Consider the following 21,834-nt stretch of genomic DNA (forward strand, 5'->3'; position numbering starts at 1 on the left):
AAAATCCTAAAGCTGGAAATCTTCAAAATTTATCCCCAAGTTACACAAGATAAAGGAGAAATCTTGAAACTATGAAGAAATATTCTTGTTTCCAATCTTGTTTGATAAAGATTGGAAATCTTTCCATAACACCGCCAATAAAGCACATAAAGTGCACTTATGCACACTATAGGAATTCCCATCTATTTACCAAATACACAAACAAAATTTCAGTGGCTTCTGGCCGACCTTGGACCTTTTGTCGGTTGGACCATTCAGGAACCATGATGTCTTCCTCTCTAAAGAAGGACCAAAGTATGATCTCACCACTGTTATTTCTAAATATTCTTGTTGTTGGAAGAACATCCACATTACTTAGTTTTATTTATCATGTTCTTGATTATGAGTTGACCATCCTTCCTTTATTGCTGGGAATCCCCATTCATAATTTATCTCGGTACATCTTTATTGTCAGTGGTACAAATTTGGTTCCTAATGAACTTGGTTACCCTACTTACAAAACAACCAAATTTTGTTATGTGTTTTGAAACAGAAATTGGGATAGGCTTAACAGGATTTGGACTATTTTTCTCCTTTTTGGGAATAATCTTTGTTTTTCAACCGGAACTGCTTGCTGTCGGGAATGTAAGCACCCCTCAGATATCTTTGTTTTCCATGGCTTTGCCACTTTTCTTGCATAAGTACAGAACCATAGTGATAGCTTATCCTTTCTTTTTGTTTTCCATTCATATTTTCTCAGATTGTTCTCAGCTCGGGGGTTACTCTAACCGTTGGCCTCAAGTCTACCCTGGAGTTTTTCATGTTGCATCAAAATTTTATGGTTTGGTTCTTATCTTTCCCTACCATATCAATATCTCTCGCTCAGTCTCCGCTTGATTTTTTTTCTTTCTCCTTAGTGTCACGTGTGTGTGTGTTTGTGTGTTCATTTAGCTTTATATGTCCTTCGCTACTCAGGGTTCCATATCTTTCGGCTTTGGTGTCTTCTTCATTCTGTTGGGGTCCCTTATCTTCGGAATGCTGCTGGAAGCCTTTGGCTCTTTCGTTCTAATCAGGTCCTTCAGCTTTTTTCTTTCTTCTTCCTTACTCGTATAACGTATTGCTTGTGGAATTATAATCATATACAACTAAAATTCGTTTTCTATTTCAGTTCCTTCTGGCCAAGGTTCATATACAATAAAATTGATGTAATTGTAATGTGGTTCGTTTTTTTGCATTGACACTACTTACCACATGAGGAGTGACTATTACATAATAAAATTGATGTAATTGTAATGTGGTTCGTTTTTTTTGCATTGACACTACTTAACACATGAGTGACTATTTTATTTAAAAATTCTTAAGATACCACAAATTTTATTAAAATCAGGAGATTCATTTTTTTTTTTTAGTGAAATAAGGAATGCTTGGGAATAACAAAATCTAGCTAGAAATGTGAAATCTCAAAATTAACGTTGCAAAATGGCCAATGTGAGTCATATTCTGTTCACCTTAATTAATACGTTTATGTTGACAAAGCTTTTTGTCCAATCCTAAAGTGAACTAGTTTTCCTTAAACATGAATATTTATTTAAAAACTAGGGAACACTCCACGCGAGGGATTTATGTTATTTTTTTCTGTTTAAAATGAACTATAAATAATATTATTAGTTAGAGGGTGTTATTGGAGAGGTAATTTATAAATCCATATGGAATTGTAAATTCTAGAAATCAAAATACATGGATTTTGAAATAACATGTTTTATCCTTGGATTTGAATCCTTCTATTTTACACTTTCAAATCCATTCAAATCCATTTAAAACATAATGTGGATTTTGAAATCCAAAAACAAATCATTGAATGAATAACATGGGATTTTAACAAGTATTTGTAAATCATGAAACCAATAACACATCATTTTAATAAGTATTTTAAAATCAATGATTGAATAACACATGATTTTTGTCTGGATTTCTAAATCCATTAAAATCATAGAACCAATAACCTCCTCTTATATTAGTATATACTTTAAGAGGTGAATATACATTATTTATATATGATACAATTACACCATATAAAATTTAACATAGTAATTTTATGGTACATTAATTATGGCCTCCGTTTTGTTTTCTATTTGAACCAAATTTATTTTATCTATTAAACAATTTAAACCCAACAGAATAATTCTATGACTATTGTTTGCTATATCATTTGTTTTTGTATAAGTAGTTTTCTACAATCTTTATTTCCTTTCCAAATAAATTGTTGCTTCTAAAGCAAACTAAGTATATTTTCAATACTTTTGGCATCACATTCTTTTATTTTATAATTAAATATTTTTTGGGGTGCATTTTCATGGTTTTTAGAATTTTTTTCATCAGGTTTCAGAAATAAAAATTGTAAACCATATCTTACAGTTATGTTTATGGATAGTATCCAACAGAATGAAAATATTGATTTTTTTCATGTTCATTTTTGTAATACAAACCATATTTTTAATATACTAATTTTTGTTTGTCTACAATATGAGGTGCATTTGTTAACTTTGTAAGATAAAAATATTAGAACACTACCATGTTTACAACAAACTGGTATGGAACTTCATTTATATTTGTTTTCTTTTGTTAAGTAGTTGTTATTTACATATTTTTCTTATGTTGATAAGAATTATATGAGATTTTTATAGTTAAAATATGATAAATTTGTGTTGCGTCGGTACGATCATATGGTTGCATGATGTATTTGCTTTATCGCTTTCATGTTAATCTTTCAGATTCTTGGCCACATATATATATATATATATATATATATATATATATATATATATAATCTCCAGGCTATAGAGTATTTCTGTTCTTTATTTTACTTTTTTGACAAATTAAAAATGCAGAAATTGTGCCTGCATTACCAGAGAACTAACTTTTAATATAAAAGATGTTTTTACTTGCTTTCTTCTTAATCTAACCAAATAAAAATTAATGTAAACCTGCAAATCTGTTATTACCTTCACGTTTTAAGTAGAAGGAGATTCATGTGCGTTTTTCTGAGTATGTATTAACCCATTGACAACAAAGTCTCGTGTAGTTGATTAAAGGCTTTGAAATCTTGTTATCCCCTGAAGGAGCATATGTTACATGAAATGGTCTAACTAAACTTTTATTTGCGAAAAAGACTTTGGAACTGCTATGTTTTTAGCTTGTATTAAGTTTCAAAAATAAAAATAAAGTGTGCTCTTTTTAACTTATATATATTCAGACGAAAGGAACCATGAAACCAAAGCTAATTACGTTATGGCTATTGTCATCTTCTGTGTGCATCTAGAGTAGAGACGTCTCTCAACTACTAGTTGATTGATAACTTTTAACGTGGAACAGTTCTAGAAGAAAATTGAAACGTTAACCGTTTTAGAAAATAATAGGATCATGATAAATCACCTAAACTGATTAAAATAAGCAAGTGTGGCTGATTGAACCAATAAACCCTCGTTGAAATTGTTTGTCCCGTATTGTTAAACTAAATCTTTGAACCTTGCTTTCAGTTGAGGCTTGAGGGCTTTGAGTTTTAGTGCTGAGAAAGTTCTATATATCGTTATAGAAAATATATGACGACACTTTTTGTTTTTATCCATACCTATCTTATTCAACCAAATATGATTATACTTGAATTCCCCGAAGTCAACAAAACGGAGGGGACGATTGGAAGTGGTTATCAGTTCCCCAAATGACCAAATCCCAAGAACATGGAAATAATAGTAATGTTTAGCTGCTAGTGGTTTGTTCTTCTATTTTATTAGTTTGTTGATGTTTATTTTGTTCTACTATATTAATAACTTGAATTGAATAAATAAAATAGAAACAGACTCTTAAGGTTTGTTAGCTAGAATTAACCGTGACTGGGAGGGTATAAAAATTAAAACAGATCGGATCATATGTATAATATAAAGTTAAACATTACAAATGCATTCTATGCAAATGGTACAATCAAACCAACTTGGATCGATCAAATCATCCTCTTCATTCTTCTGAAATTCTTCTGCGTCCAAAAATTTGGTAGTAACGGGCAGAGAGCTTCGGATGATAAAAACAACGAGCATGCCCGAGAAGATGCTATAAGTATAAGGGATGGGAGGAGGAATGCTTTTTTTTTTTTACTCAGACCGTTCCCTATTCCGGACATTCTTCTGGTTATTGTACATCGGAAGAAGCCAGCGAGCCCCGTGTTTCCTCTTTCCATAACACCGCCAATAAAGCACACAAAGTGCAATTATGCACACTATAGGAATCGCCCATCTGTTTACCAAATACACAAACAAAACTTTTTTAGACGAACAGAGAGATTGAGAGAGAAGTTTGGCCAGAGGTTCGTTCAAGACTTGTTTTGTTACCTGTCCAAGTCGAGAACGGGACTATACACGACATTCTCCCATGTCCCAACGATGAAATGCCAGACTGGGTTGTAATACAGAGCTTCTGCTGTCCAGAACATCCTTGTGTATGTCTCCAAGAATATGAAAAGTATCCACGCTGCCATCTCTAACAAAATGAATTTTATTATAAACCGGCCCACAACCACCATTACAAGAGAGAACCCAACCAGCCAGTTGAACAGTCGGTTATTATATTCTTTGATGAACAAAGACCGTGACTTTCCCATCATCTGCACAAGAAAAAGATCTAGGGAGGTCAAACTGCAATTCACTACTTCCCGCATAATATAGTCTTGTATATATGTTACCTTAGTTAATCTTTGCTCATAGTTTTGTTTCGAAGGACCAACACATTTCTGCTCAAAAGTTTGGTTGCAGTAAACGAAACCTGCATTAAATTTAGCCATGGAAGGAAGTCGGAGAGCCTGTAAGTGGTCCATGTCATCTTCACACTTTGTATATAGCGTCTCACAGAGCTTCGATGATTGGTATTCATTTGCAAGAACATAATTCTTGTATACCTGGATCAAAAATGTATAAGAAAGTAAATTTGGGAATCCGTTTTAAGAAGACTACCAAAATCTGCCAAAACATTCCTTTGTTTTTATCCACTAAGCTAATGTCTGAAAAGTTAAAATGCAAATGATCCAACTGATCCCCACTTACTAGAAATTCATATTAACATAGGGATTCATACCTCCTGCATTTGTTCATCCAACTGATCGACAGATTTCTTTGCATGCTGTCTACCAAAATGCTGTGCATTAAATGCCTTAATAGCTTCATTATGTGCCGTTTCATGGGAACTTTGGAGAGATTCTTCAGACATAGGTAGCCTCAATCTTACCATCCTTTCATTGTACAGCTTCAGACACCGCTCAACAATATCTTTATTGAAAACCTCAACTAGTGATCCTGTTGATGGGATCTCTCCTTTATTTAATGCATCCAGTATCTACAAAGTAGAGCAATCAAAATTGGAATACATCAAGAAACCACTTAGTAAGCATAGAAGGCATATCATAGAAATCATATGAGCCTTACTTTAGTGCTACATATCAAAAATATGTACTAATTATGCGTATCAAATATCTTGTAACAAGTACATCATTTATAAAAGATATGCACTCATAAATTGATATGTTAAGGGTATAAATCAGTACAATATCAAGGAAAACATGAATCACAGTGACCACATTAACAAAAGTAATCGATCAATGTTTATACAAATAACAAGAACAGGTTACCCCCGATAACTTTCAGTAGCCAGGGAACACAGCCATCCATGAGAAGAGAAAAAAATGTCTATTTACTTGATAAAATATGTAAGAACACCAAGAAAGTAGACACTTATTCCTTCTTATTTATCAACGACACACTTCCACTTATTCATAGAAATGTTCTGAGAAATTGAAAGAATGAAGCCAGACAGAAAAGAAACTGACACTCACCTGTTCCAGGAAAGCAATAAATTCCTTCCCATTTAGCGTTTTCCCCTGCACTATCTTTGGGCGGATAATACTAGCAACAAGCTTTTTCAATTGATCACGCCTTGCAACATAGGTAGAGTCCAGGTCCTCATCCTTCAGATCACATAGCTTTGTCCGCATGAGATGAGGCTGCATACAAAAAACAAGGAAGAACGTTATCACAAAGTAAATCCCCTACCTACGTACTAGCTCGAAGAAAGAGTATTGAATAGTCCATGTCTGAGTCAGATCAGACAATCATTCTAATATTCCACATGGAAGAAGAAAAGAGAATTTCCTCCAAAGAACTTTGGAAAAACTACACTTCAAAGATTCATAAGCACTGAAAAATGGGGACTTTTTGCACGTTTCAGCATGACTAAAGGTAACAACCACACAAAATAAGTTATTTATTCGCACACAATTCAGTAAAGACATTCATTTTGATTAAAGTTCCATGATCTGTATTTCTTCAGAAAAAAGGTTAATATGCAAAAACATACAAATGTCTTACCTGTGGTAAGCTAAAGGCTGTACTGTTGTCACCCATTATAGCCAAGGAATCCCGAATCTGGTTAACCTGGAAAAAAGGTGATAAAAAAGAATAATTTCTGAGATAATAATGATAATTACCTGTACGATGCAGAACAAAGAACAACATACCTGGTCAATATTTTTGTTACCTGAAAACAAAAGAACCAAAATTAATCAATTAACAAGGGGCGCTGCTTGTAAGAAATGGTCTAGGCGACATCAGTAAAAAGCATAGGAAGGAACTCTAACCATCTTCATTAGGGACATGTCTGAGAGCTTCATCCACCATTTGCTTCACCGATTTCCCTTCTACATAACGTTGGAATAGTGTTAATCATGACCAGCTCACTTGCATAAATTACAGAAAAGACTGGAATATTGAAATGGGTCACACAGGACCACTGGCACCCAAAATAGGAAGTGATTACATAGAATTCAAGCACTGTCTATATTGAACTATTATGAATGTTGTTGCCAAAAGAACCATGCACTTACGCAGAAAATCACGCTGGATAAGCCACAGAAGCTTTGACGGTTCAAAAGCAACATCTTCACCCTACAAGATATGAGAAATTAGAAACAGAAGCTGTGAAGGTTGCCACGGATCAAGAATATCAGCGGTTCGTTAGGGTGTACCTTTACTCTGCCAATTGAGTTGCATGAGACAATGAAAATAAAAGCCAGTCAGTATTCATAGAAGCCGGAAGACGTATTAAAAGATAGAAATGCAGAGTACAATTAAGCAAACCTTCCATAAAATTCTTCCGCCAACTCAACAGCAAAGGAGAGCCGAGAAATGTCAGCTTCGCGGATCTGATGGGAACTCATATCAGAGAGAGAAATGTATATAAGGGTATTTCAAACACTAGCTACTCTGTTACACATCTGTATTTGTACACTTCCTACTATAAAATCAAGAGCGAATTCAGTATTGCTTGACGTTGCATGCCACAAAGCGAATCAAGCAAACATGATTAGGACACCTATTCTGCATTGCTTGTGTTTTACAAAAATTGGCTATAAATCCTAAGCTTAATAAATTCGCTTTAGTTACTAAGGCAAAATAATGTTTTTTTCTCATAAGGCTCATAGCTAATCTATGTTTACGAGTTTTGTATTTATGATTGCTACCTTGGACGGGTTGTTCGATACCCTGTATTTCATTTTTGGGGTAAACCCTTCCATAAGATGAAGTACCTAGGTCTTTCAAAACGCTTTGGTCTTTGATTTTAGCAATGGCATGATAATCGACATGATATAAAGGTTTCACTCTCTTTTGTTCAAGTATAATGTATCTAGAAGCATAAGCAATCCTAACAAACAGAGAGGTAGGACAACTTACAGTTTCAGGCAGATTATAGATAAGGACAGAACTCATAACCGTTGCCAGAGCGAAAATCCTGAAAGTTGACAAAGAACTGGATTAGATATTGAGAGATTTGGCAAACAAGAGTTTAAAATGTCCATATATTGAACTGTCTAGGTACCGGTCATCATAGACATTTGACTTTCCAACACTTTCAAATCCTTCAGTGTCCAGGTAAATTACGGAAGTTTTGACTCCATCAATCTCCAGCTCTAATGGTGTTCCCCAGACCCAAATACCTGTATACAACGATTCAGTGGATTCAAAACAAAAAGAATTAAACCTTAATTAGCTGGAATATATATGCAATCGAAGGATGATATTGTTCTCAGGACATTAGGGAGATTACCTTTTGTTTTGGTGTCACGCATGTGTCCAACACCAAAACCTGATGACATTGAATATATCCTAAGTCAATGTTCAGCACTAATAACATAAGTAAAATGCAGAACGCAAGTGTATGAGATAAGAAGCACCTTCATAACAGGAAAGGGAAAGAAGCTGATTGAGTAGAAATGATTTTCCAGAGCGATAAGGGCCAATCACCTGCAAAGGGGAACAACAAGCAAAAAAGTTAGAAAAAAAAAAAGCAACAAACTTCTTGGTCCGAAAAAAACCAGGTTCAGATAGAAAGAACATACAAATAATTGATAATGAGTCAAACATCACTCTCACATACCGCAACAGCAGAAATAGGCGTAGTAATTCTGCTAATTGCTTCCAAACCTTCTCTGCTAAGCTGAAGCTTGGTATGACCCGGAGCAGGTTCAACAATAGGAAAACTGCATTAAGCAAACAAGGAGCAATTGGGGAATTAAGAAGACCCATAAAAAGTGTTTTTGCACATCAGAGATAATCAATCAACAAAAGCTGTTAAACATGTTTTGCTACCACATCAATTGAATTACCCATCATCACAACCACGACAATGTAGCTATAACAAACCTAATCATTCAGCTTATATGGCACTAGACAATAATACATTATCACAATGATTGATGAAGTTCAAATGTAAGACACACAAAAGCAAAAACCTTTCTTTCCTATCAGATTGCAAAGAAACAAAAAAAACCATAGGATCAATTCAATAATGAGATCCATTGCTACAATGTATCTATCTTTCCAATTGCTACAACTACAAGATGCTGTACGATACTCCAGAAACTAAAAAAAGGACAAGACTTTATAACCCAAACTGTGTGATATCTCCTCCTAAAGAAGAATTCAAATATAAGGAGCTTCTTGGTGGGGAATGACAAGAAGGGAGAAGAAAGAAAATGACACTTACGCCTGGTGAAAATTTTCGATCGAGAGAGAGGTTGACGACAAGAGACAGAGAGACAAGAAGAAGAAAACAAAGGTCCGGCTTGAAATCTCCATGAATTGTTTGACCAAAGATTACAACACGATCCGTTTATGTACTCCCGATTTGCCGTTACAAAGTCGTCAATACATAGGAATTGAGACAAGACCCACACTTGTAGGATGAAGAAGACGAAGAAGGACGAAGAAGGGATCTTGGGGGAAACCTGAGGAGGTGGGTGTACGTTACGAATCGGTGCACCCGCAGAGAAGGTTTGCACGAGATCTTAGTTTAACGCAGAGGAACACTCGATTCTATGCTTTCGTAGCAAAACCGAGTAATGACGACCATACCCAAAGATTTGACCCAAGCACAAGATGTCCTTGACTAATCTCTCGAGGGTGTTATAGTAATTATAAGACGATGCTTTGGTAAGCTTATGCAAAAGTCAATTGTAAAATTTGCAAACAAAAAATTGAATGCTTATTATATAGCTTATGAAACAGTCAATTTTAAAGAAATTTTAATACTTTATAGTATGATCATAATAAAATATCTTCATCAATAAGCATTCCTAATCCAAAATTAAGTTAGTTATTAGCTGAGCTTAATCATGAGTTATTTAGTCCATCATTATACCCAAAAAAGAAGATAAATTTACAAAAAGAAAAGGTTCATAACGAACTCATCAAATATGAAAAGATTCAATTTTTAAACGATTATGCCTAATGAAGAATTGTTCTCTAGCCAAGACTCTCACTTGCTTTAGATACGAACCTATCTCCAACTCTCCCTTCGCCGCTGCTTCTTCCAGTACTCTCAACACATCTTCAATGGCGTCGTCTTCTGCTAATCCTTCAACCTCCGAGTCAAGTTCGAACATTTCCTCGATTCCCATATCAATCGTCGTCGATTTCGTCAGTTTACGATAGTTCGTCTCTGCCCAGTTCTCCAAAACATCGGTGTGTTCTTTGAGATTCAAAGCTCTCACCTTTAATGTCTCTCTCTCGTTCTCAACCTCGGTGATGATTGTATTAACAGATTCGGATCTTTGCTTCATCTCTGATTGAAGTTTCCAGAGGTTCTCAATCTCTTCCTCTGATCTCTCCATGATTGTTAGAACGTCGTAGTGGAGACTCGTGGCTAATCGATCTAAAGCTTCTGTTCTCGAAATCGATAGGTTCTTCCGGGTTGGGATTGAATCAGTGAGTACAAAAGGGTGATCGTTAGCGAGAACTTTCTTGAGGTTACGGATGGAATTGAGTAAATTGCATCGTGGGTATTCCCATGTTTCGATGTATCTAAAGTTTGTGAATCCTGAAGAACTTACGAATGGGTGGTTGTTGCGAATTGGAATTGAATCAGGGTTTATAAACACTAGAGGAGGCGTTATTGGGTAGTTTTCGTGAATCCAAATGGTTAGTTTCACGGTTGGGAGTTGTGTAGTGGAGTTTCGTATACGTAGTGATCCTTCAAGGGAAAAGAGTTGAACTTTGGCTCCGTTGTTGTGGTTGAATGTATTGGTTGAGAGCTCGAAGTTTGGATAGTCTTGGAGGAATGAAGTTAGATGCTTTCTGATTAGCCATTTCTGATCAGGATCGGTGTAAGATAGAGCAAAGGATCCGGTGGCAAGAAGGGCTTTTTCTATGAATTTGATTGAAGAAGATGATGATGATGATGATGATGCCATTTGAAAAAGGTTAGTGACTTTGAGGCTAAAAGCTTGTTCTTCTGTGCTATTTATGACGTTCTTTGGTTTTGAGTTCTTCAGTTTTATTGTTTTATATATTATGAAATGACTTGAAATGTTTTGGGTCAAGCTTAGAGAACAAGGGATAGTGACTGTTCTTTTGTTTCGTGGAAGTTTACATTCTTGGAAAGAAGATATTTTTTGCTAATTGTCTTTTTTCTCTGTTTTTTCTTCTTCTAGATTATTATTATGTTTTGTCACTGGATTGATTAGGTTTGTATGCATTTAATAGAATTATCCATTTTGGCTTGGTCAACTTTACTAATTTAGTATCAATACTTTAATTTGAAGCTAATAGGGGTTGACTTGGATATGCTGTTCGTTTTGGGGAGTTTCAGTATTGAGGTATCAAATTCGGGGAATTAAGTTCTCATATCGTGAAACCTAACTCGATGACCAAATAGCTGAACGTTGCTAAGTCGTTTTGTATTTGAAGGACCATCAATGCATTGATAAAAGTCCTTTGTTGTGCAGTCTGTGAATTTACATCTCTTTGGGACTCTACTCAAATTTTATGGTGACATGGTTAGTAAGTTGCTCTGGCTTAGTTTTTCAGCTTTGTCCCTTGCCATTAGATTTTAGTTGTAGTCGCTTTGGTATAATCTCGTTTCAGATTTTAATTTAGTTGATGCAAATTTTTCCTTTGACCACCTTTTTTTTTTTGTTCAAATCTCGATGAACAATTTTCCAAGCCTAACTACATGCTGGGAGAACTTTCTTTTCCTTATTTTTCTCTGTTGGGATTTGAGACAATTCTTGTATGCGTACATATTGTAGTGAAACTTTGGTGATAGGTTTAGGAAAAAAGTGAACACTCCAAGCCCCAAATTAATACATTACAACCCATCATGGCAATTTATCATTTAAGATTTTAATATATTCAGCATCAGGATATGTACTTATCTTTCTATTTTGTGTTTTCTTCGTCCCATTGTCCCGAAAGGTGTTCCTTTTTCTTCTATAGATGATTCACCCTTTTGTTTGAAATCTGTATATTCCTTGCAGATTGCTCTATAAGGAGTTTTCCTTCCCAGTCTTTTTGATAACCTAGTTAATTTGCAAACGTCATCCCATTGGTTAACTGGTGTAGAGTAAGATAGACTAGTGGTCAAATGTAAAAAAAAAGGATCTTACTTTTATTTCCAGCTCCACAAATTTTCTCAAACTGTCATGACTTGTGTGGTTACAGACTAGTGTACAATTTGAAAGAGCTTTGTTGTCTCTGCGCTTGTTTTTCTCTTTGACCTCTTTTAGGAGATCATGTACAGCTTTTCTGCTGTCACATCTTGGCATTCTTCCTTGGATGTAGTTGTGCTAATTATATGGTAAGGCAATAGTTCAGAATGGTTCTAGTAAAGTAAACTATGAATCTTGGGGATTTAAGCTTAAAAATAGTAATAGTACCTTTTCTGCTGAATTGTCTGAAATCACGTATATCTTAATGGTCCAGCTCTTGGCATTGTACTTACTGCTGAAGTATCATCTTACTTTCATGTGCTAAGCTTTTACTGCTGTTGAAATTGAGGCTCTAAATATACAAAGCAAGTTTAAGAGTATGTTAGATACAGTATGATAGATTTGTGTTTATATATTGATCCTGGTGCTCATATCTAGATAAGATCATAATGATACTGTTTGTTTGGAAGAGCATTACATGATCAATGGTTTCTTCTGTTGTATCTGTTATAGGTAGCTTGTCAAGAGCATTCTGCAATTGATCTACTAGCTTGTTGCAGTGGACAATGAAGTTTGCAGCTGAGAGACAGCGCGCCGTTCAGAACTTCACTTGTTTTGAAAACTTACTCTGGTTTGCTTGCCTGTTCCAGTGAACTGACCAGAATCCCCCGGAAAACGTGTTGGCTAGATAGACGGAGAGTCGTTTGCTTGCCTGCTACAGTGAAGTGTGTGGGGTTTACAACAGAGGTCGCCAGAGGGAAGTCTGATGCTGCCGGTTGACTGCGGCAATAACATGGCCGTCGATATCTTCATACCCATGATGATGATATATGAATACTTTGCAACTACATATATATAAACTTCAGATTTCTTTTTTTGAAAATGTTGTTTGCTCGTCGAGACTTGTAATCTCTCACTTATGAAGAAGTTGTAATCATGATTATATATAAAGAAGTTGGGAAAGATTCTCGTGTGTCCCTTTCATATTCAGACAATCACGGAGTAAAGTAAAACAAAAGATGCGGTAGGAAATAATTCATTCAATCACGAAAGCAAAAAAAGAATCCCCTTTACCAAACCATCATACTATATTGCTTAACATCATAGGTTTCCGTATTTCTTTTTAATATATAGTCAGTGCGGTTATAAAATACAGAATATTGGAAAATGGAAATAGTATGCATAATAATATCTAAATATTACCTTTTTGAACTTAAGAATTGTCCCTCTCTCTCCGCAAGATGACAAAAGGTATACCAAACCATTATTATGACAAAAAGATGGTTTTGTCATCTTCATATGTATCTCCATATCTTTCCAACAGTTTTTTTTTTTTTTTGGACAGAGATTGGTGATAACTGGATAACCTCATAAACCTTACCAATCTTTGATTTTGAGTGTTTTTTTACTAACAGTTTTTCTTTTTGGGACAGAGATTGGATATAACCCTACCAATCTTCGATTTTGAGTTTTTCTTACTTACTAACAGTTTTGGGAATTTTTGAAGTCAAACCATTTAAAACATATAAAAATGGAAACTGATTGTATTTTTATATATTGACAAAGGACTCTCCTACAATATAAAGAATATTTCGTTTGTATACGAAGAATATAACTCTTTTTTAAGTCTTATGATTCATTTGCTTTGTGTCTCTGAATCATGTGATATTTATTAAAATGTGTCAACTTAGCCATTATCAAACAGAAACTATATTGTTTATATTATCTTTTCCCAAAGTTTCTATTGTTTTGGGATAATTTTTTTATAGTAATTATTTCACCTTTTAAGTTTGAGAAAATGGGGGCTTTTGCAGGATCAACGACGATAGGTTAGGTGAATCCTTGAATGAATAAAACACACAATCAAAAAGCATTTTTAGTTTTAGTTTAACCTTTTGAAGATTTCATTAAAAAAAAAAAAAAAAAAAAGTTTTCGGTTGCCCAAAAGACCACCAATAGGGAGCACTACTTTTACTAAGCAGAGAGTTTGAGAGCTTAATTGATGATTTTGTAGTCAATATGAGATATGTCGGTACTCGGTAGAGTTTAGAGCGTTTGTTAACCAAGCTCATAGACAAAGATGTGAGAAATTAAATTGCTTAAGCTCCGTTCAGAACACAATTTCAATCTCCAACTCATTGTCCAAGGTTCAGATTTTTAAATTATTCTCTTCATAATCTTTCCACTTTCTAACTTATAGAAATGCAATGATGCATATTATATTATAAAAAAAGGCATTTTTGTTTGAAATTGATTTTACATTCAATTCAATTGTTTTTTTTTTCTCCTAACCTTTTTTTTCCCGAACTAGGAAAGAAGGAAAAGAAAAGACTCCAAACGCACCAAACCTCTTCATTAATTATTTTTAAAAATTACTTATTTTACACTCACACAAAAGTACAAAGTACGAATTCAAGAAAAGCAAAGAAAATAAAAGGAAAACAAACAAAAACACATCCCACCCGTTGACCAAAACAAATAAAAAGGAAGAAAAAAAAACACACCAAAAGGCAAAAGCCTCGCTACGTGACACGGTTGAAGCTTTTCTCACCAACGATAGACGGTCGACGGTTAGCACTTAGCAGCGTCCTTGCAGAAACCGCGAGACATAAATGGTGCTCGGCCCCGCCACCAGACACTCCCACGCCACGTCAGCATCCGCCTTCCATCTCCGCGTTGTAATAACCGGAGTTGCATCCAATCTCTGGACGCACCACTTGTTTACATTTATCAACCGTTGGATCTTCTCTCTTTGTCTACAAGCTAACCCACATGTGTTCCTCTTTATTTCTTCCACCACTTCACTAAACAGCACTTGTCTCTCTCCCGCATCCAAGAAGGGCTCGTGCTTGAAAAACTTTTCGAACTCTGAAATCCCAACTGCGTTCTTGATCCCTTCCGAGTAGTTCTTTAAATCAGAAGAGTTGAACAGCTCTCTAACTTCCTCAACCATTCCATTTGCCACCATCTTATCAACCCTTTCAGACAAAACACCGCGCAAAACAGGAACTGCCACGTCGACCCACAGGAAACAGCAATTGTATCTCGACCCGTCCATGACTAGATCCTCCAAGAAAGAGTTAGAACCGCCAACGACGATTGGTAGCTTTCCACGGTCGGTAATGGCTTCGATGAGGAAACTCGCCCTGTCACAGAAATCCGCGGTGGTGAAGTAGCCGCCGGCTTCAGGCGGCAGGACGCTGAGGAGATGGTGAGGAACGCCGCGTTTTTCCTCGGACGTGATCTTGTTGCTGACAATGTCGAGACCTCGGTAGACTTGGATCTTGTCGGTATTTATGATCTCTCCCGAGAAACGAGTGGCTAGGTCGACGGAGAGCCGTGACTTTCCGGTTCCGGTTGCTCCCATGATGAACAGGACTTTGTCCTTACGAGCGTAGGGCTTTACAATATCCATATGTTGACGAAAGCTTAGAAACAAAAGATGATTTCAGCTCAGATTAGAATCTCCGGTGAAAATCCGAGAGAGAGCTAAGGTAAAAAAAGAAGAAGATATTGGATCGATGGGGAAGAAGAAATGAACTAGAAATATATGAGATTTATCTTTGCTCTTATGTTGAATGAAAATGTTAAGTCTCATGTTACGTTCTTTTATAGAAGAGAGTAGCTAGCTTAGTAAAGTGAAGAAAGGAGGAGGAGGGAGACTAATCTAACGTATTATTAGTGATGTGGAGGCTGGAAGCCCACCATACCTAAACGGGCTCCAGAATAATTCAGGCTCGTTACCTTTCTATTCCCGTAAATTATGTTTCTAATTTTCTAAATGCTTTTTGGTATTTAGTAGTATATTCTGAAGTAGGGCACTTGAAGGTAAGTAACTAACTCATGTACAATAATAGTTTTTGGTTTGGACTTTGAGTTGAAATGATAACAAAATTGTGGTATATGGAATTCCGAAAATGCTTTTCTTTATTTATTATAATCACTTAACTACAACAAGTCGTGATGTTTTCCTTATAATTTATCATTCAACATCTTGATATAATTAAGCCTCAGGTTATGTACGTTACCTCTATCTTCCTATCATGCGTCTTTTCTTTTTCCCTAGCATGATTTTTCTTTCTTCGTCCCATTCTTCAGAAAGATGTTTCTCTTTCTTCTCTAGATGCTTCACCTTTTGTTTGAAATATTTTTATATATGTTCCTTGCATATTGCTTTATCTCCTGTTTTAATTTTCTTCCCCAATCCTTTTTAATCTCTCTCATCAGCTTCTTCAGAGCCTAGTTAATTAATTTGTAAACACCATTACATTGGTTATAGTTTTAACTAACATAAACTGGTGTTCAAACGAAAATTTCATATCTTACGTCAGCGACTTACTAACCAGATTAACTATTGCATTTTTAGAATATAGTCAAATGTTGTTATTAGTATATAGGAAATGTAGCATCTCGATAGAAGCCGCTCATTTTCTTCTGAAACGATATTATGAATTTCTCCAAACAAACCATAAAGTTGGATGGATCCACTTTTTCCTTTTTAACACTCCATATCATCTTCTCTCTCTTCCACATCATAATTCAACACCTACATTGTTTTTATTTTCTACAATAATTTTTGTTTAACAAAATTACAACACCTAATCCCACCAATTTTATTTCATATTTTTAACCTTATTTTTTGTGAACAAATATTATTAATCATAGTTAATATCAAATGAAATTAGAATAAGCAAAAATTAAATAGCCTTTTAATTAAAATCAAATGAACACATATTACAGCCCAAAAAAAAGACCAAGGGGAGACACTTTTAGGCGTGTATGGATCATCCTCTGTTACATACCCTTTTTAATATCAAAAACTACAAGGGATTCTACTAAATCTCACACCTCTCTAGAAGGTTATGTCACATATATATATAAATGATATACTCTATATTTATTGTTTTCTCATGGTTGTTATGTTCCATTATATTGTGTTTCATTAGTATTTTCATTGTGTTTTGTTGTATTTAGTGTCCAAGTGTCTTATTAAGTAAATAAATATTAGCTTTTGTTGGGCTTAAAATCTAGATCGAGTAGTTTGGTTTGAACACGTTCTGAACTTTAGGTCCAATCAAAACCAATTTGTATCTCCATTATGTCCATTTTTTTTAACTGGGACTAGATCGGTTTTATAAAAAGGAGAAAATGTCTTTTGTTACTTGTCATGAGGTTAAAAAAAACAGAAGAAGGTGCGTCTTCAAAAAGACAAAAACACAATTGACTCTTTTCTTTGACTTACACATTGGTAATTTTATTGTTTTAGTGTTTGTTTTGCAAATGTGAACTACCTATACAAGCAATATTTCAATTTCTGGTTTGTGTGAATTACCACCAATCATGATGAGGTTTAGATTCATAAGAGTTGATGTTACACCGAACGTAAAATATTCAGGAGTGTTTTGACTTGTAATCTTTTTATCTAAATCGTCGATCGGTTTGAAAGTTGATGTCAAGCAATATAATATCGCATATAAAAAAATCAGTCCCAGTTAACCATATTTACAAGATGACCGTATTTACAAGATATGAGTGTTCAAGTTCATCAAAGGAAGGAGACCTTACCAGTTTGCTCTTAACTCTCACTCTTTGGTAGACTTGCTACTTTAAGGTCAAAAGACTAACTGATTAAGTGCCTTTGTAGAGGACCCATCATCCTCCAAAACCCTACAAGCTCCTTCCTTCATCTCCTTCATCTTAATCCTTACTCCTTTACCTTTTTTACCTTCATTAATCAATCCTTTACCTTCCATTAATCCCTTCACCACTCTAGCCACCTCTTCTTTTCTCACCACCCCGTTATGGCCCGCATGAGCCCTAAATGCTACGCGTATATCTTCAGTCAACAACATAGCATTCATCTTCTGCTCAGCGTATAATGGCCATGCTATTAGTGGAACTCCGTTTACTATACTTTCTAGAGTCGAATTCCATCCACAATGAGTCAAAAACCCTCCAGTAGATGGATGGGCTAAAATAAGAGCTTGTGGTGCCCAAGAGGGGATCACGAAACCTCTGCCTTTTGTCCGTTCTAGAAACCCTGGTGGTAAACAAGTTAATGGATCGGTTTTGCTATGCGAATCGAAATAGGAAGAATTAGCAGCCGAACTTGGACTTCGTATGACCCAAAGAAACCGTTGATCACTTTTTTCAAGACCAAGAGCAAGCTCATTGATCTGCTCACATGTGAGTGTACCACCACTACCAAATGACACATACAAAACCGAACTGAGCGGTTGGTCATCCAACCACTTTAAACATTGCAACTCTTCAAACTCGTTATCCTCTTGCTTACCAGTGTTAACCAATGGTCCGATCGGATAAACTGGCGGTTTATCAAGACCCGGTTCCTGCAAAGCCTTTATAGCATTTGGCTCTAGCTCGATGAATGAATTCACAAGAATCCCTTTGGCTTCTTTGTACCTCTTGCTATCTTGAGCCGTGTCAATAATATCTTTGGCTTCTTTGTACCTCTTGCTATTTGTATCCCTCGTTCTTCCTATCTTGAGCCGTGTCAATAATATCTTTACCAGATACCGGTACACATCCGGGGAGCTTTACCGGTTCAGTTAATTCCCAAAACTCACACGACACCGTTTCATCTAGTCTAGGCAAATGGAGAAAAAACGACAAGACGTTTGTATTGGATGGGTAGAAAATGTACGGTGACACTTGAAATTCATGTGCTACGTCAAAAGCGTTTGTACCAAAAAGATCAACCACGAGAGCCGTCGGCGAACGACCTTCCTCCGTCAAAGAGTTGAAGACTCGCCGGAGCTCAGGGTTAGATCGAGTCACGGTGTGGGAGATACGAGTTAAGATACGAGCCGTTGACGGGAGATCTGTGAGATTGACGGGAGGAAGAAAGACGGAGGAGATTGACGAAGGGAGAGAGTCTAGGACAGTTCTCTGAGCTATTGTCGGTGGACCTTCTCCAATGACAACAAAGGTCACGGTGGTGATGCTGTCACGGTGAATGAGTCTTTTAGCCAACTCGACGAATGGGATGAGGTGACCCATTCCTGGAGTCGGTATGATAACAACGTGTGACGCTTTAGACTCTTCCATTGATGATGCAAAAAGTTTCAACTTTCAACTATGATTTGTTTTAGACGCTTTAGAGTTTTGTTTCACTCTTCTTCTTCTTTTGTAGCTTGTGATTTGTTAAATGTTACGTATCTTTTGTTTCTTTTGTAGTTTATGAGAGGTTTTTTTGAGTAATGACTTTATAGAGAGAGTTCGTGTGTGTATCATTAGAATCTCACATCTCACGTTAACCCGTTCGTATCGGAAGTTGTGTTTTAAGCAATGTTTATAACTAAAAATAATTATAGTTAAAATGGGGTTATCTAATTTGATTGTATCATTTTTTAACAATACTATCTATCTATATGTGATTTATATAAATTTAGAAGATGTTAAAAATATCATTTATTTAAAACGTAATATGTATATGCTGTTTTTTTACAGAAAATATTTATATATACGTATATATATGTATGTAAATTCCGTAATGCACAACTAAATATGTTTTAGGTAACTTATCACTAGTATTTTGTGATGCGAATATTATTAAACACTTTATATCGTGGGTGAACACAAAACTATAGCCGCCAAATATCATATAACATCTGAAATTTTACTGTTGATAAGTATATATTTAATTATTCTGAAGGCCCATTAAATTAAAAAAGTATATTTTTATGAATCCTAATTACATATTTAATATTCCACATAAATTTTAAATTATATCCCGCATCTTTTTTTGTTTTAAACTCTTAACTATGTTTAGACACCCGTTATGCGGCATAAATTTCTTTAGAATTTTTTATTTAATATGAACTTAAGGTGTAATATAAAACCATATTACCAAAAGCCAATAGCTCAGCTGATAAAGAACTTTGACAAAAAGCCAGCACCAAATGAATATATATATATATATATATATATATATAATGTAATTATGTTTTCTGACTTTTTTACATATAAATAATTAAACTAATGATTTGATAATAAATGAAGTTGATAATCGTGACATGTGTCAAGTATATAGATAATATTTTGATATGTGTGAAAAAATTATTTGGTAATTATAAAAAAAAATCCTAAAAATAAAAGGATTGCAATTAATATTTTTAAAAAGTATATAAAACTAAAAGTAATATATTATATCACTAATTCTAATAGGAAAGTTATCTATCAAATCACTAATTTCAATAGAAAAATATTTGCAGTTAATAAGCAAAATACTTGCAATTATTATTTCTTATAATCATATAGTAAAAAAAAATTTATACAGAAAAATTATTAAAGTATAAAAAGGCTTAATGTGTTAAAATTAGTAATTAACATAATATAAGAAAAATAAGATTATAAAAACAAGAAATTAATGTAATTTTCTTAAGTTTTTCAATCGGTGAATGATTTGGTAACGTATTCAATATTATGTTATTACATAAACTTTGGTTTTCAAATTTAGTAATTTATGTGATCGCGACACGTGTCAATTTTAACAATTAGAGATTTTGTTATTTGTTATACAAAAACTTTGTTTTAACATATTTGTAAATTATAAGAAATTAAAATTTAAACAATTTAATAAATATAAAAATATATTTCATATATGTATATAAAGTTAATACTAATTGTAATTTTAAATTACTAATTCTATAAGAAAAATAATTAAGAAATTTATACAATTAATTACTATAATACAATAGTTAAATAAATTATATTGTCAATTATCAGTCCTAAAAGAAAAATGAGTGTAGATAGTCACCTTTACATAAACAAATAATTTTCTCAAAATAACGTTTTTGAATTTTTGATTAATTTATGATAATGTTAGTATAGTTTTATTTAAAATTAGTTGGACAAGTAGTAAAACTATTAAGTATGAGATTACAAAATATATATATATATATATACTTACAAAGATATTTAAGATATTATTACTTTTTCAAATATGAAATAAAATTAATTTTCTATTTTTTCTTTAAGAACTATGTTTTATTAATTTTTAGTATATGTATATTTACAAAGAGAAAAATGAAATTTTTGATCAGTTGTTTATATATATAGATGATACATGATCACTTAATGCAAAAGTCAGACAAGATAATAAGGTAACAACTCTAAAAGAGTTAGATAATTGGTATCCAATTAAGTTGATTTGTCAGAAAAAGATTGAGCAAACTTGAAAGTTTAGTGCTTACATGAAAAACTTTAAATAGCTCAATCAATTGCTGAAGCAGAATCTATAAAAACAAACACTCTAGTAAAATTATGAAAATTAAAATATATGAATTTTAAAATGACATGTTTTATCCTTGGATTCGAATCCTCTTTGTTTTCACTTTCAAATCTATTTAAACATAATGTAGATTTTAAAATCCAAAAACAAATCATTAAATAAATAACATGGAATTTTAACAGTTATTTATATATCATAGAACCAATAACATAAAATTTTCATAAATATTTTAAAATCAATGATTGATAAGTATTTTTATTTGGATTTTCATATTCTTTAAATTTATAGAACTAATAATGAAAAAAATGTCAAAAAATCACTAATTTTCAACTTTAGGACGAAAAAAATATGAACTTTTGAAATATTATCTAAATAACAAAGTTTAATTCGATTTTTTGATAAATAGTAAAATTTTGTTGACTTAGCCATTTTAAGCTGTTAATTTATCAACAGAATTAACTTTTCGTTAACGATCTCCGTTTAGTGGAAACAATACCTATATAAAAGCTTTTAACAAAGCCATAATGGTATGTTAGCGTGGACTGGTGGTTGAATAGCGTATTTTTTGATTCATCGAACG

The 21,834-nt window shown here is 34.0% G+C and overlaps 4 protein-coding genes and 1 pseudogene across 5 annotated transcripts; 1 reads left to right on the forward strand and 4 right to left on the reverse strand.

Annotated features, from left to right (window-relative positions):
- The first annotated feature begins 9 nt into the window (after window positions 1–9).
- Window positions 10–1,362, forward strand: LOC104785566 (vesicle transport protein GOT1-like). The gene is made up of 5 exons (XM_010510805.3): window positions 10–294; window positions 533–624; window positions 740–820; window positions 955–1,052; window positions 1,148–1,362. Exons 1-5 carry the CDS (start codon window positions 72–74, stop codon window positions 1,215–1,217), a joined length of 564 nt encoding a protein of 187 aa, XP_010509107.1. The 5' UTR covers window positions 10–71; the 3' UTR covers window positions 1,218–1,362.
- A 2,418-nt stretch (window positions 1,363–3,780) lies between these two features.
- Window positions 3,781–9,463, reverse strand: LOC104785568 (uncharacterized). 2 transcript variants are annotated; one of them, XM_087513140.1, is made up of 17 exons: window positions 9,061–9,463; window positions 8,452–8,554; window positions 8,249–8,318; window positions 8,122–8,160; window positions 7,894–8,011; window positions 7,749–7,806; window positions 7,155–7,219; window positions 7,043–7,049; window positions 6,902–6,962; window positions 6,656–6,715; window positions 6,536–6,555; window positions 6,387–6,452; window positions 5,855–6,022; window positions 5,101–5,358; window positions 4,712–4,924; window positions 4,362–4,633; window positions 3,781–4,266 (listed from the first exon to the last, which is right to left on the reverse strand). In XM_087513140.1, the coding sequence occupies exons 1-17, from the start codon at window positions 9,150–9,152 to the stop codon at window positions 4,125–4,127; spliced, it is 1,812 nt and encodes a 603-aa protein (XP_087369266.1). In that variant the 5' UTR covers window positions 9,153–9,463; the 3' UTR covers window positions 3,781–4,124. The 2 variants fall into 2 exon arrangements, with proteins under 2 accessions (XP_087369266.1, XP_087369265.1); XM_087513139.1 differs by lacking the exons at window positions 7,043–7,049; window positions 7,749–7,806; window positions 7,894–8,011; ... (2 more) ...; window positions 8,452–8,554; window positions 9,061–9,463 and having other exon boundaries at window positions 7,143–7,209.
- Window positions 9,464–9,689: 226 nt separating this feature from the next.
- Window positions 9,690–10,765, reverse strand: LOC104785567 (protein ELC-like). Its single transcript, XM_010510806.3, has one exon. It carries the CDS (start codon window positions 10,763–10,765, stop codon window positions 9,764–9,766), a length of 1,002 nt encoding a protein of 333 aa, XP_010509108.1. The 3' UTR covers window positions 9,690–9,763.
- A 3,814-nt stretch (window positions 10,766–14,579) lies between these two features.
- LOC104788907 (adenylate isopentenyltransferase 3, chloroplastic pseudogene) lies at window positions 14,580–15,416 on the reverse strand (annotated as a pseudogene).
- A 2,059-nt stretch (window positions 15,417–17,475) lies between these two features.
- Window positions 17,476–19,103, reverse strand: LOC104788908 (UDP-glycosyltransferase 72B1-like). Its single transcript, XM_019245202.2, has 2 exons — window positions 18,481–19,103; window positions 17,476–18,446 (listed from the first exon to the last, which is right to left on the reverse strand). Exons 1-2 carry the CDS (start codon window positions 19,067–19,069, stop codon window positions 17,614–17,616), a joined length of 1,422 nt encoding a protein of 473 aa, XP_019100747.2. The 5' UTR covers window positions 19,070–19,103; the 3' UTR covers window positions 17,476–17,613.
- Window positions 19,104–21,834: the final 2,731 nt, after the last annotated feature.

This window comes from Camelina sativa, chromosome 5, assembly GCF_030686135.1.
Source record: "Camelina sativa cultivar CO46 ecotype springtype chromosome 5, ASM3068613v1".
Lineage (NCBI taxonomy): Eukaryota > Viridiplantae > Streptophyta > Magnoliopsida > Brassicales > Brassicaceae > Camelina > Camelina sativa.